The 13,141-nt window shown below is 38.6% G+C and overlaps 1 protein-coding gene across 5 annotated transcripts; it reads left to right on the forward strand.

Moving 5' to 3' along the window:
• The first annotated feature begins 60 nt into the window (after positions 1-60).
• znf362b (zinc finger protein 362b) lies at positions 61-13,111 on the forward strand. Of its 5 annotated transcripts, none has more exons than XM_017710038.2 (9): positions 61-355; positions 3,862-3,926; positions 4,414-4,660; positions 5,523-5,627; positions 6,150-6,471; positions 7,060-7,284; positions 7,428-7,506; positions 8,187-8,345; positions 8,911-13,111. In XM_017710038.2, the coding sequence occupies exons 2-9, from the start codon at positions 3,864-3,866 to the stop codon at positions 9,025-9,027; spliced, it is 1,317 nt and encodes a 438-aa protein (XP_017565527.1). In that variant the 5' UTR covers positions 61-355; positions 3,862-3,863; the 3' UTR covers positions 9,028-13,111. The 5 variants fall into 5 exon arrangements, with proteins under 5 accessions (XP_017565527.1, XP_017565536.1, XP_017565542.1 ...); XM_017710047.2 differs by having other exon boundaries at positions 6,174-6,471; XM_017710053.2 differs by having other exon boundaries at positions 4,441-4,660.
• Positions 13,112-13,141: the final 30 nt, after the last annotated feature.

The raw sequence follows: 13,141 nt of genomic DNA on the forward strand, positions 1-13,141 counted from the left end.
AGAGAGAGAGAGAGAGAGAGAGAGAGAGAGAGAGAGAGAGAGAGAGAGAGAAAAGAGAAAGAGAGAAGCTGAATCCGCTTTTCCGAATTCCCCGTTCCACCTTAAATGGTCCAGCAGTTACATTGTGGCGCCTGAGGCGACAGACTGCAGCTGCTGCACCATTTAAGGTGGAACGGGGCCATTAGAACAAGACGCTGGCGAATAGGAAGCCAACTTCAGCCTCGTGAAAAAAAACCCACCAGAAGTGAACGAACGGCGACCCGGAAGCGGTGAAAGCTAGAAGCGCATAGAAAGAACATCAAGCGCTTTTAGCTTTTTATTCTGCGAAGGGAAAAATCCGCAGCTGGAATAAAAGGTCTGTCCAACACGTTTTTACTCCTTCATGCCGTCGCGACACGAGTATTTAGTTGCAGTGCATGCCCGCAGAGCCCGTATCGGTGGTGTTTAATGTGCGCGGGAGGTTAAAAATCTCCCCCAAAACCATTAAAGCGAGCGCGGCTGGAGCTTTCTGCAGCGAACGGGCTTTTCTGGGAGCGGATTCTCCGCCTCGCCGCTGCGGAGAGGCGGAGGGGGATGATGGAGCCGAGCCGCGGGCAGCAGCCGTGCGGCTGTTTTTGCGCGGCAGGATTGTTGTAGGAAGTGTCAGGTTTTTTTTCCAGAGGGGCCGGGCAATTCAAAGGTGCAATTCTTCTTCATAAACAAACAGCCACATTCCCACACACACACACCACGGCCAGGTCCTGCGGTTTTCTGCCCCCTCTGTCTCAGTCCAACACAAATCGAGGGGCAAATTCGGGCTCCGCAGAATATGGCGCCCTTCCTTATGAAAATAAAGACAGGCTGCCATTTTAGTCGTTTCTTTTCTTGTTCTTTTGTCTGAAACGTTTTGTTGAAACCGTGTGAATATGCGTGGCGTGCACGAGGCTGAAGTTGGCTTCCTATTCGCCAGCCTCTTGTTCTAATTTCCCCGTTCCACCTTAAACGGGGTAGCAGCTTACATTCAGGAGCCGGAGCCACATTTATAATGTGCCCGAGACGCCAGAATGTAACTGCTGCACCATTTAAGGTGGAACGGTGGAAGGTGACTTCAGCTTCGTGTGCTGCGTGAAATCTGCCTTCACTCTCCGGCCTTTTCTGAATGATGGGCATGAGCTGGCAGCAGGAAAGAATGAAAAAGTTCAGCAACTTTTGTGTCCCTGTCGAGGGAAAAAGGCGTTCATTCATAGATTTTTGATGAACGTCGTTATTTAGGGAGAGACTGCAGGCGTCGACACTTTGGGGACAGGGGCATTTTTCTCGTAGACAGCTTTGACACTGAGGTACCAGTGCGCATATTTCTGGTTCGATATGATTTTAGCCTCTGAGGCGAAGATTTCATCTCATTTTTATAGAAGCCTGTTTTAGATTTAATGTAGCAGTGTATTAAAGATACTACTGAATTCAACAGGAGACATAAGACCCCAGTGCGTTGAAGATAGCAGTGGATTTAAGGTTTAAATTAATTTAAGATATTTTAGATTTAGATTTAGTTCATATGGAGATGTTTAGTCATAATTATGAAACAAGTCATAACAGAATCCCATTATTATGAGAAAGCAAATTGTAATTATGGTACCAAGTCAATTATGAAATAGGGTCTCATTTATTTGAGATGGCAAGTCAAAATTATGAGATACAAATGATAGATATCCGTAAATATTAATAATTAAATGACATTTAATGACATTAAATAGCTATATGTTTACATGCCATACGTTTTCTACAGAATTCTACGTACTGCACATATTGGTTTACTCAGATGAACAAAAATGTAGCATATTAATGTGGACGAAATGATGCATTGTTTAAGCTGAACGTGACTAATAGGTTGGCTTCAGATGACAAAACTTTGAGTGGCCAAATGTACAGCCCCATTTCCTAAAAAGTTGGGATGTTGTAAAAAAACAAACACAGAATGCAATAATAAAATCATTTCAACCTTATATTAAATGGTTTTCAATTAAATATATTGTACAGAGACTTTTTTTTAATGTATGCCAATTGTTAAGTTGATGTCAGCATCATGTTACAGAAAAGTTGGAACGGGGCAACAAAAGATGGTGAAGTTGTGTAATGCTTAAAAAAAATGAATTAGGTTAACTGGCAACAGGTCAGTAACACGATTGGGTAAAAATAAACAGCATCTCAGGCTTTCAGAAGTAAAGATGGGGAGGAGTTTACCACAATCAAATACTACAACAATTCATCAATAATGTTTCTTAACATAAAATAGCAAAGATTTCATCATCTACAGTCCATAATATCATTAAAGGTTTCAGAGAATCCAGAGAAATCTCTGTATGCAAGGGATAAGGCCAAAAACCACTACTGACAGGCTGTGATCTTCAGACCTTCAGATAGCATTGCATTAAAACCAGAACACAGTTCTGTACACAGTAGTGAAAATCACTGTATGGGCTCAGGACCATCTGTGAAGGCCCTGTTAATGCTGAACGATATATACGTTTTGGAACAACATATGCTGCCATCCAGACGATGCCTTTAAAGGAAAGATCTTGCTTATTTTAGGCAAGACAATGTCAAACCACATTCTGCATGTATTACAATAGCATTGCCACATATGGAAAGAGTCCAGGAGCTAAACTGACCTGACTGCAGTCCAGACCTGTCACCTATAAAAAAAAAACATTTGCTATCTTATGAAATGAAAAATACGACAAAGGAGACCCCAAACAGAGAAGCTATGATCTAAATCCTATATCAAGCAAGAATGGGAAAACACTGCACTTTCAAAACTGCTGCAGTGTCTCTCCTCAGTTACCAAATGCTTACAAAGAGTTGTTAAAAGAGGGGATGCAGCACAATGGTAAAATGCCCACGTCCCGACCTTTTTGAAGTGTGTTGCTGCCATCAAATTCAAAATGGGCAAATATGTTTTCGGAAAACAGTGAGATTTCTCAATTTTAGCATTTTATATAATGTCTTGTACTATTTTTAATGAAATATACAGTTTAAATCATTTTCACATCATTCCTTTTTTTTTTTACATTTTGCACAGCATCCCAACTTTTTTTTGAAACAGGGTTGTAGACGCTTTGTACAGCGGGTAAGTTAAAGGGGAATTCCATAGACAACATTTCTTCATATTTAAATGGATAAGATATAAACAGCCATTCAGAGTGGCCTGATGTGAAATGCTCCATTCTAGAGAATGGGAACATAAAGTACATGAAATAATTCTTTAGGACAGGCCAAAGTCTTATCGTAAAGCTAAAACAGGTTTTTAATGTTGTAATGCAAAATAGTCACCCAGGAAACCCGCCCCCCCCAGATTTACCACTGTTTTGCCATTATGAACATTGCATATAAAAACTCAATAGACTTTTTTTTTCACTGGTTATTTTGAATAGTAAATAAAATATAGACATTGCATCCCCTGGTTTCTGTCAGCTCCACTGCAAAGAAATCTCAGTAGTTTTTCTGGATATATAAAGTGGAAATATAAGCAAGAACAAAATTCAATTTTAAATTTTAAGCCTGTCTGACAGCCCTAATAGGTGATATTATTAAAATTTGATACTTACAAATAATATTTTAGACTTCTCAGTAGTGTATAGAAATTGTTACAGCCTTAGTTGCTATCATGCTTTGAATGGCAAAGACATGTTCATGTAACAGTACTGGTGGTCTTTACTGTTCTTTGTAGCATACATAGTAGTCATAATGCTGTAATTGGTAAAGGCATAATTAAAACAACAATTCTATGACAGTACCTACTAAAAACTAGTATATTATGTATTAACCATTATTATGCTATTATGCTATTATGTTTTAAAATGATCTGGTTTGCATTTATTGAAGGGATGGCGGAGCCTCGATTCAATAATCCTTATTTCTGGCCACCACCTCCCTCCATGCCTGGTCAGGTGAGTTCACCTAACCCCACTCTTTTTAAACAAGCACTGATAATCACACATCAGGCTAGCGTGTGTGACAGTCTACCTATTAAATATAAATCAGTTTTTATCCTGCCCAGTTACTGAAACAATCATTTCTCAGAAATACTGCCACTAGTGGGAGCCATGGTAGTGTAACAAAATAAACCATAATTTGTACATTATGTACTAAATACCAGAAATGTTTACTAGAGTCTGGTCATGGGGATCTTCTGTCTTATTTTAGCCAGTCATGTAATTTCTTATTTACTGTTTCCATATTAAAATGTTCTTGAGGGACCCCAAGCAGATGTTGTAAAATATAGAGCAATGTAAATTTTATTTCTGTTTAAATATATCCATTACAACTTGCACACACATGCACCATTGCTACGAAGTTCCACTATATGGTGACCACAGACCGCTCATACAAGTAATGTCAATGTCCCCAGTTGAGCATTACGAATGATTCTTACAGCTGGATAACCTGGTTCTTATCAACAAGATCAAAGAGCAGCTGATGGCAGAAAAGATCAGACCTCCGCATTTGCCACCCACCACTGTTCCCTCTCAGCAGACCCTGCTGGTGGCCTCACCACCCTCAGATGCTGGCCAGCATGTGATGTCCATCCCTAAGCTGCAGCAGGTGCCGGGGCTGCAGGCCCACAACTCTTCCCAGCCAGACACTGCCCTTCACGCCCGGCCTGCCTCCAGCACCGTGGCAGGTAGTTGTCAAAACAGTACACTGTTAAGGACAATCTCTTATACATAAAAATAGACATAAGTACAAACAAAATTCAGGTTTCCAGGTAGCTGCTATGGTTGTTTATAGCTATGCATTATACTGTTGCCCATTGTTATAGAAAACACAGTTACATAGTGTCAGCCACTTAAGCAGTTCTATTCGAGATTACTTAATGGCTCCGCATGGTTTGAGGCTCTCATGTTATGATTTAGGCAAGCAGTTTGCACAGTGTTAAACTGGCAGCTAAAAATGTTGCATGTTGACTAGGTGAGCCTTGTAGCTTCAGTGGAAAAATAAAGAAACTTCAGACATCAAGCAAAAAGACTTTAACCAGAAATTGGCATTAACTAAATCCACCACAGATGCAAGAGCAGATTAAAGTTGTTTTTATTTCAGAACCAATTTTTTTTCTTAATTTGAAAAAACTTTGTATAAAGATAGAGTTGTTCAAATCTAAAAAGATAGACTTAACATAAAATGCGCGAAATGGATTGAATGTCCTTGCTACTTATCCTAATATATTTGTTTTATAGACTTATTCAACACTGTAGCTACCAACATCTCCCCTCAAACACTGTAAATATTTCAGTAGTCAGGGACAAAAACACTTGTTTCTTTTTTTTTTCCTCTATACTTTCATGTTTGCAGTAAACATAAAACAGAAAAAACTTCAGACACCAAACGTGTCGGGCTGATAAAGTACATTTGTAATAATACTGGACATATAGTTATGAGAGTGAGTACATTACCTATACATTCACATATGAGCCTTTAGGATTTAAGGGGTTAAGCTGGTAAGCAGGTAATTGTAATGAGCAATATGTTTCTGTTTGATGATCTAGAGCTGAACATGGATGACAAGTCAGCTGTGAAAGCTAAAGGATTATGGGAAGACTGGCATATGCGTCAAGTTGTTGACCAGGCTGCTAGAGTGAACCATCGTTCAGGTAAAACACAACAAAAAACAAAACAAGATACTTGTGTGTATCTGGCCCCTGATTCCTGATTGTGTCTATAACGTTGTGTGAAGAGTGCTATCTTTGTAAGCCTTTTCACTTTTCTTTGGATTGGACATTGGCATTTTTGGCACTCTCTTTTCCATATTTGTAACATGATAGTGTGTGTTAAAAGTATTGTGATATCACACTGTCTAGCATAAAGGGTAACTGTACTGGTTTTCCTCCCTGATTTCAAGTTAACAGCCATTAAATCCAAATTTTTGATTATGAATATCAGGGTATTATTGCTAAATTAAGCCCCTAAACTGCAGGTTTATTATTCTGTTATTGTTATAAAGGCTGTTTATTCAGTCATTTTGGTGAATTATTTGGTAAATAATATGATGCGAAATACTGTGAAACTCACATGGCAGTTATGTACTTAAATTGTGGACCCACAAACGGGTCTTTAGGTTTTAAGGGAATCAAATAAAAAAGGAACATAACTGCATTCCACTTGTTCAAACACAGGCCTGGTACCCTCTTCTCGCGCAGACAGTCACGTCACTTCTGAGGCCATGACCCCCACCACCCCGACGTCTAGCAGTCAGAACCGGCTGGGAGGAGCACCCTCCCTGAATGTGATCTCAGGCCTTGCCAGCGCTCCTGGCATGGATCAGGTGAAAAGTGGGAGCTTGGCAGGGATGCTGGGACCACAGCCGAAAGCCCCGCGTGGCCGTAAGAAGATCAAAGCAGAGAACAACACCGGTCCCTTGCTGGTGGTGCCCTACCCCATCTTGGCCTCAGGCCCTGACCAGTCAGTCACCATCGCCAAAGAGGGGAAAACCTACAGGTGTGACTATTTAAGTTCCAAGGTTATAAGACCTTTAGTGTCTGTATTAGACCTCCATAATAAGCATGAATTTACACAAGGACTGCATTGATTAGTCAACAAAGTAAATTAATCTTTGTCATTGTTTATATTTCATTAAAAAAGCTGTATAGTGTTCTGTAATGTTCATATGATACACATTTATTACACTGAGATGTTGTAACAAGAGGAATAGACAGCTCACTTGTTGAAATACAAATGAACGAGCTTGTAACCCTCAAAATGCTCACCCTTCAACAAACACAGCCAGCCACTGTGTTTCTAAAGACTGATGTGGGGGAAAAGGACCCATTTGTTGTGGAAATGCATGTGTAATTGCCAGAATAACATTTTAAAAACTTCTACATTATCTGAGCCAAACACCACTGACTATTTATGTGTGTTTTGACTGTTTTAACCAGTGACTTCCGAAACCTGGGCCTGGTTATTAGTATCAGGTCTATAGGCATTTTTCCATTCAAATAGATTATCCTGAGATCATGATGGTGGCAGTGTTCTCCAGAATGTACCATACTGTTTTGACTACTTGGATGTTTGTATTCTGTGCAGGTGTAAAGTTTGTCCACTCACCTTCTTCAACAAGTCAGAGATGCAGATTCATTCCAAGTCCCACACAGAGGCCAAACCCCATAAGTGTCCTCACTGTTCAAAATCTTTTGCCAACGCTTCATACCTAGCGCAGCACCTCCGGATTCACTTAGGGATAAAGCCTTATCACTGCTCCTACTGTGAGAACTCCTTCCGCCAGCTGTCTCACCTGCAACAGCACACAAGGTCAGAGCCTTTGATGAAACCTATACAGCAACATCTAGCACCTTGAGTGTTTTGCCCAATGCAGTGCAAAGAGCAGAACCCAGTGGAAAGTTGAGTTTGTGTTTGTGATCATTTTTAATTATTATTTTCTTTTATTCCTTTAGGATTCATACTGGGGATAGGCCATATAAATGCGCCCAACCTGGATGTGAAAAAGCATTTACACAGCTTTCAAATTTACAGGTGAGTAAAACAAAAAGAGACTGAATAGTAAGAGAGTAGGACTGACTAATGTTGTATTCTAGTTAGAATATTTATTCCAACATTAGTTCTGTACAAAATTGGAATAAGGCACATTATTGTTTAGAATATTGCCATCATCAAATCAAAGTAAGAACACTACACCGCATAATGATATACAATGCATTTGCTTTAGTAGCAAATATTTTATAACTGCTAACTGCTTGAAGTCTCAAACTTTAGAGATTGCCAGATGATTTGCATCTTCCCCGTCATATCACCAAAAAAAGCTATACAGGTCTACTAGCAGCCGCATTTGCCTAAGCCATGACCCTACCTCCACCAGTCAAGGTGCCACACTTTAGATCAGTGGTTCCCAACCCTGGTCCTGGAGTACTCTCTGCCCTGCACATTTTAGTGTTTCCAGTGCTCACAACTCACCTGACCCACCTAATCAGCTCATTAACAAGCTCTACATGACTTGAAGTAGGTGTGTTGGGTCCTGGGAAAACACTAACAAGTGCAGGGCAGTAGGTACTCCAAGATTAGACTTGGGAATCTGTGCTTAAGGTTGTGAGCAGTTGCTCCATTACATCAGTCTTTCTTTTTCCAGTACCATTTGACAGGTTAATATTCATCTTAAGTCCATATCGCAGCACTGTAACTTCTCTTATATGTCTTAGTCCCATCAGAGGCAGCACAATAAAGACAAACCATACAAGTGTCCGAACTGCTACCGTGCCTACACAGACTCGGCCTCCCTACAGATCCACCTGTCAGCACACGCTGTGAAGAACGCTAAAGCTTATTGCTGCAGTATGTGTGGCCGCGCGTACACATCGGTGAGTACCAGCCTTCCTACCTACTTCCGACTAAGGCTAAACCTTACATCATAATGAGCTTCAGTATCCTCAAGCAACAAGTTGTAATTATAAAATGTCAACGGCGCTGCAGTATGCCACACATTGCCGTAGTGAATGATGCTTCCAAAGCAGCAAGAACAAATTTTGATGCTTTTAAGCACTACCATTGAATAAAAAGCATTCCTGTGCTTAAAAGTAGAGTTTGACGTTTGTGGCAACACCTACCTTTGCAACTGAAGTGAAAAGCCTTGCCTCCTTCTCTCCCAATGGTCCCCATCCAACTCTGTTCTGGCTGAGCAGAGCTTCTTTCAGGACTAGAAAATGTGAATAAAAAAGACAAAGAAAATAGGTCCAGTACATGATATTCTGCATCAGTATTTCTGTGATGCTTTTAAAATGGCACAATTACAGATCTAGAATCACTATGAAAACTACAATCTGTGTCTTCAATGAACTTTGATTCATTACCAAGTTCATTCAGCAGTTGTGCTAATGTTCTAATCAAATCTCAATGTACACATTTCTTGTTTGTTCTTGTTTTTAGGAGACCTACCTTATGAAGCACATGTCCAAACACACAGTGGTTGAACATCTTGTTAGCCACCATTCTCCGCAGAGAACAGAATCCCCCAGTATCCCCATACGCGTATCCCTCATCTGAGCTTCCCTCTGCTCTTCTCTTTACCTCCTCTTCCTTTCAAAAAGGTTGTTTTTTGTTTTGTCTTTTGTGTGCCAGGCTGCTCTTCTATTGTGAATAAGAAGACAGAGAAGGAATATGCAGCACCCCAGTTCTCAAAGGACACTGTGTCTGCCATATTCCTCTATATTTTAGCCATTTAGTACAAATTGATGTAGCTGCTTGACTGGCTACATCCCATCACCTGGTGTCCAAGGTGATTCAACACCAGGCACCAGTCTAAATGGGAATCTAAACATGCATCCCAAGAATAGAACAACAGGCTGTTTCCTACTTGCTTGTTCTCAGATTATCAAGGGTGTGTTAGGGAGACATCCAAAGATAAACTTAAAGCACTTTCCAGTCTCGGGGTTAGCTCAAAAGTTTGAAGTTTTCCAAGGGGAAGTCAGGCTTTAGCTTTGGGGCTAACTATGATTATGAAAGTATAATGGCTCTTTTGTGTGTCGTTTTCCATCTCCATTTTTAGTTATGAGCACCATCTCGTTTTACAGGGTAGCGTGTTTAGTTTTAGTGTGGACATGACAAATCCTCCTCTTTGAACCTCCTCGATTAACAGAGCAGAACTTGGGAAGAAAATGTGAAGTAATGTATGAATCTTGCTTAGATGCAGCATCATTGTGATGAGTACTGGTTTGGGTAGAACAGTTTAGAGGATTTGTGGATCCTGGGAGGAAACCAAGAAATGTAGGACTTCAAATGTGGGCACAGTTGAGTATATTAAAGTATACAGTCTTCTGCAAAAGGTTGGGTGCCCCTGCTTAAATATCTTTTTCCTGAAAATAAGTTAACACATCCTCTTTATGGAGCAAAGTTGTGCATATTTTGTACACAGTTTCTATTTATTTACTATATTAAATATATTGAGGGAAAAATGTGATGTGCAAAAGTTTGAACACATTGTTCTCATGTTTTATTTTTTGCAATAAGTTCAGTAAATAAAAACAAATTGTGCACTAAAATGTGCAGAATTGTTCCCTGTATTGGATGTGTTAACTTATTTTCACAATGATATGTAAATAAATAAGTACAAACCGTGCACTAAAACATTGCATAAAAACTGTAGAACAGGATGTCAAATTGGGGACCTTCGGGGCCAAAGAGCTGCGAAGACTAGCATTTAACCCCATCTAACACCCTGAATTCTTGGAAGCATTGCTAACTAGCTGACCAGAGAGCCCCAAACTTTTGCATAAGTCTGTTGCTGTAAAAGCTTCAAACATTTGCATACATTATCAATATTACCTACATTATACCTAGTGACATTATAATTTTTGATTTTCTTGATTTTCCAAATAATGTCCACATTTTAAACGTTAAATTCTAAAAAGCTAGCTCCCATGGTCTGTAGATCTTGTGAGCCAGATCTTGTGTGTTTTAAGAGCCCATTTATTTTTCTATTGTCTTAAAAGACATTTAAATTGAAAGGACTCTGAGGCTCTGGAAACTTCATTAAAATTGTGCAAATATAAGAGCGTCGGTGTACATGGACGCTCTCTAAAACAACTGCTTGCATTAATTACATCACAGATGTACTTACATATATATCTTTTGTGCAATGTCATAGAAATCAGTTTGATTTCCACTACTTTCTTTTCTATTTTTTTGTAGGGCAAACTTTCTTCCCCAAATTGTTCAGCACTTGACGATCATACTAATTGCATTATTGCATTGTTTGTTTTAATGAAGCAATGAAATGACACAGTGGTGCTAGTCAAGTGTGAAATGTCCTAACCAGAACCACATGCCCTGGCCAAGCTGTGATGTTATGTACTCTGTAAGCTTTTTTTAAGCTATTTTTCTTTGCTCCCTTCCTTTGCTCAAAGTGGGATGATGTTCTGATGTACACAAAAACGGTTCAACAGATCTTTCTTTGTGGCTTTAAAGACCAAGCACCTAATTCAGCAATGTACTTAAATATAAAGTATTAAAATTGTAGTGTAGTAACAGTAACAGTATTAAAAGGGAATCTGTCATTTAAACAAGCAACTTAGGAGACTTATTTTGAATGTAAAAAAGTTTACTGCCAGACACTGCAATTTGGTTTAGACATGTACCACTGTGTTGTGCTGCAGCAGTCACTAGGGGTGCTATTTAAGTCCCAGCAAAACAGTACTGCCTTTCTGACAATTGTATATGCTTAATTAGAATCTACATTTATTGTGAAATTGTTACATTTCTATACAGAATCCCTCCCCCTCTCGGAGTATAGTGGTATTACTAATTTCTAAATTTTTTGTTTAACTTTTAGCACAATTTCACTGAAAGTAAAAAAAAAATAAATAAATGGACCTCTTGGTTCTCTTGTGCTTTGTGTCTAGCCTTATGTTCCATGTGGCCTCACAGACATAATCCAAATATTTGCAGTTATGGCAGCAAATAGAGCAAGGTTACAACAGTTTCATGTTTAGATTCTAGTATGTTTGTTTTTCTTGTGTGCGGTATAGTTAGTGTGGAGTACAAGTTAGTATTCAGTATTTTGCAGAAATTCCCCTGAAGGTGGGCCCAAACAGCCTGTTGGTAAATGAATGTGCAGGTGCTTACTGGTATTGATGTTCTACACACAAGTATGTACTTTTGTTTAAATACATCTTTAAATGTATAGCTCTTAACTCAGAAAAAAAAAACCCAACTACACCAGACCAAAAGTTTTTTATTTTATTTTACTGCATTAACTAATTCAGCACATAGTCTATTGAATTGTCAGTGTCCGATATTTTTTTTTTGTGTTGTTAAACAACACTGCAGCTACGTCACGTCCATTGTTGTTTTTGTCTTCAGTCAGTCATACCATACCAGTCACTTGTTAAGCTCATACTGTTTCATTGATGAACATTTAAGAAACTGCCAGAAATTATGTTGAATTGTTTTTATTATTACTGTTATTGTTGTTATGTGTGGACCATAAGTTGTTGCTCCCTGATATGTCCCATATACATTGCCCTAAATAATGATTTGGACAGTAATGGTTTACTGATTCATACAAATGATTTTTGTTTAATAGTTTGTAAATGTGAGCAGTGTTTTACTTTCAGTTAACCCAATGTTGCTTTCATTTTATCTGTTGGTGCTTACATTAAGACACATTTAAAAACCTCAGCAGATAACTGATGTTCCGATTCCTGTCTGTTACAGTTACATTTCCCTTAACAGTAACACAGAGCGCAGAGCAGAGTTGTACAACTTTCCCTCATTATAATAAGTCTCTGTTGAATAACGGTTTGAGCCTAAGACACTCAGACATCTAGGAAGAATGTTCTCATTGTGTTATAAAAAACCCAACAGAAGCTATATGATGGAACTCAAGCATGTTTACATATCAGTGCCCTGATCAGAACCTTTTGGGCGTTTAGGTTTTTGCAGATTGCTAGAGATTGATTTCAATTTTTCTACATTAGTAGTAGTAGAATGACAGTGCTTAATTTATGCCATTTAGCTCTAACCCGGTTCACCCTGACTGGGCCTGTAATATTAAACTCCAGTTGACCACTTGCCTGGAAACAATACATGTTGAGCTGACCCAATGTATTTACTTGCTAAATCTCCCTAAATCAAACGATGTGTACATTTACTATAAAAGTATACTATGTATTCATTAATAGTGCAAATTAAAAGGTTTAGATACTGTACTTTGTTCATTTTCGTATCTGTATTTCCAGTTATTAATATTTTTTTCTGTAAGTACTGATTGTTTTTAATATCCATCATTTATTTGTAAGCCTTAATTTTACTATCACCGAATGACAATTGTGTTTCTTTTTATTCCCCCATGTTGATGTTTTCAGTATTCAGTCTGTTAAGCCTTTTTTTATTTTTCCGCATGGAATTCTCTGACCGTAATCGTTATTAATTAACTGTTAACATATGTATGGCATTGTTATATATGTCTAGAAATTTACTTCTTTTTTTTTTTTTCTTCCATTTGTCTTGCATTGTGGTCTTCAAGATTTGGCTCAATATGCACAGACAATACAGCAAAATGAATTTAGAAAATATCATTGTTGAGGACACTTTGTATCTTTATCTTGTTTAATAAACTCAGACTGTTATATATGTGCCCACATGGTTTTTTGAAATTCAT

This window comes from Pygocentrus nattereri, chromosome 9, assembly GCF_015220715.1.
Source record: "Pygocentrus nattereri isolate fPygNat1 chromosome 9, fPygNat1.pri, whole genome shotgun sequence".
Taxonomy (NCBI): Eukaryota; Metazoa; Chordata; class Actinopteri; order Characiformes; family Serrasalmidae; genus Pygocentrus; species Pygocentrus nattereri.

Excerpts from the sequence above, each read along its gene's own strand:
- znf362b (XM_017710038.2), top strand. The coding sequence starts at position 3,864 with ATGGCGGAGCCTCGATTCAATAATCCTTATTTCTGGCCACCACCTCCC. Across the intron at positions 3,927-4,413 it reads CTCCCTCCATGCCTGGTCAG|CTGGATAACCTGGTTCTTAT; the intron begins GTGAGTTCACCT and ends TGATTCTTACAG. Across the intron at positions 4,661-5,522 it reads TGCCTCCAGCACCGTGGCAG|AGCTGAACATGGATGACAAG; the intron begins GTAGTTGTCAAA and ends TTGATGATCTAG.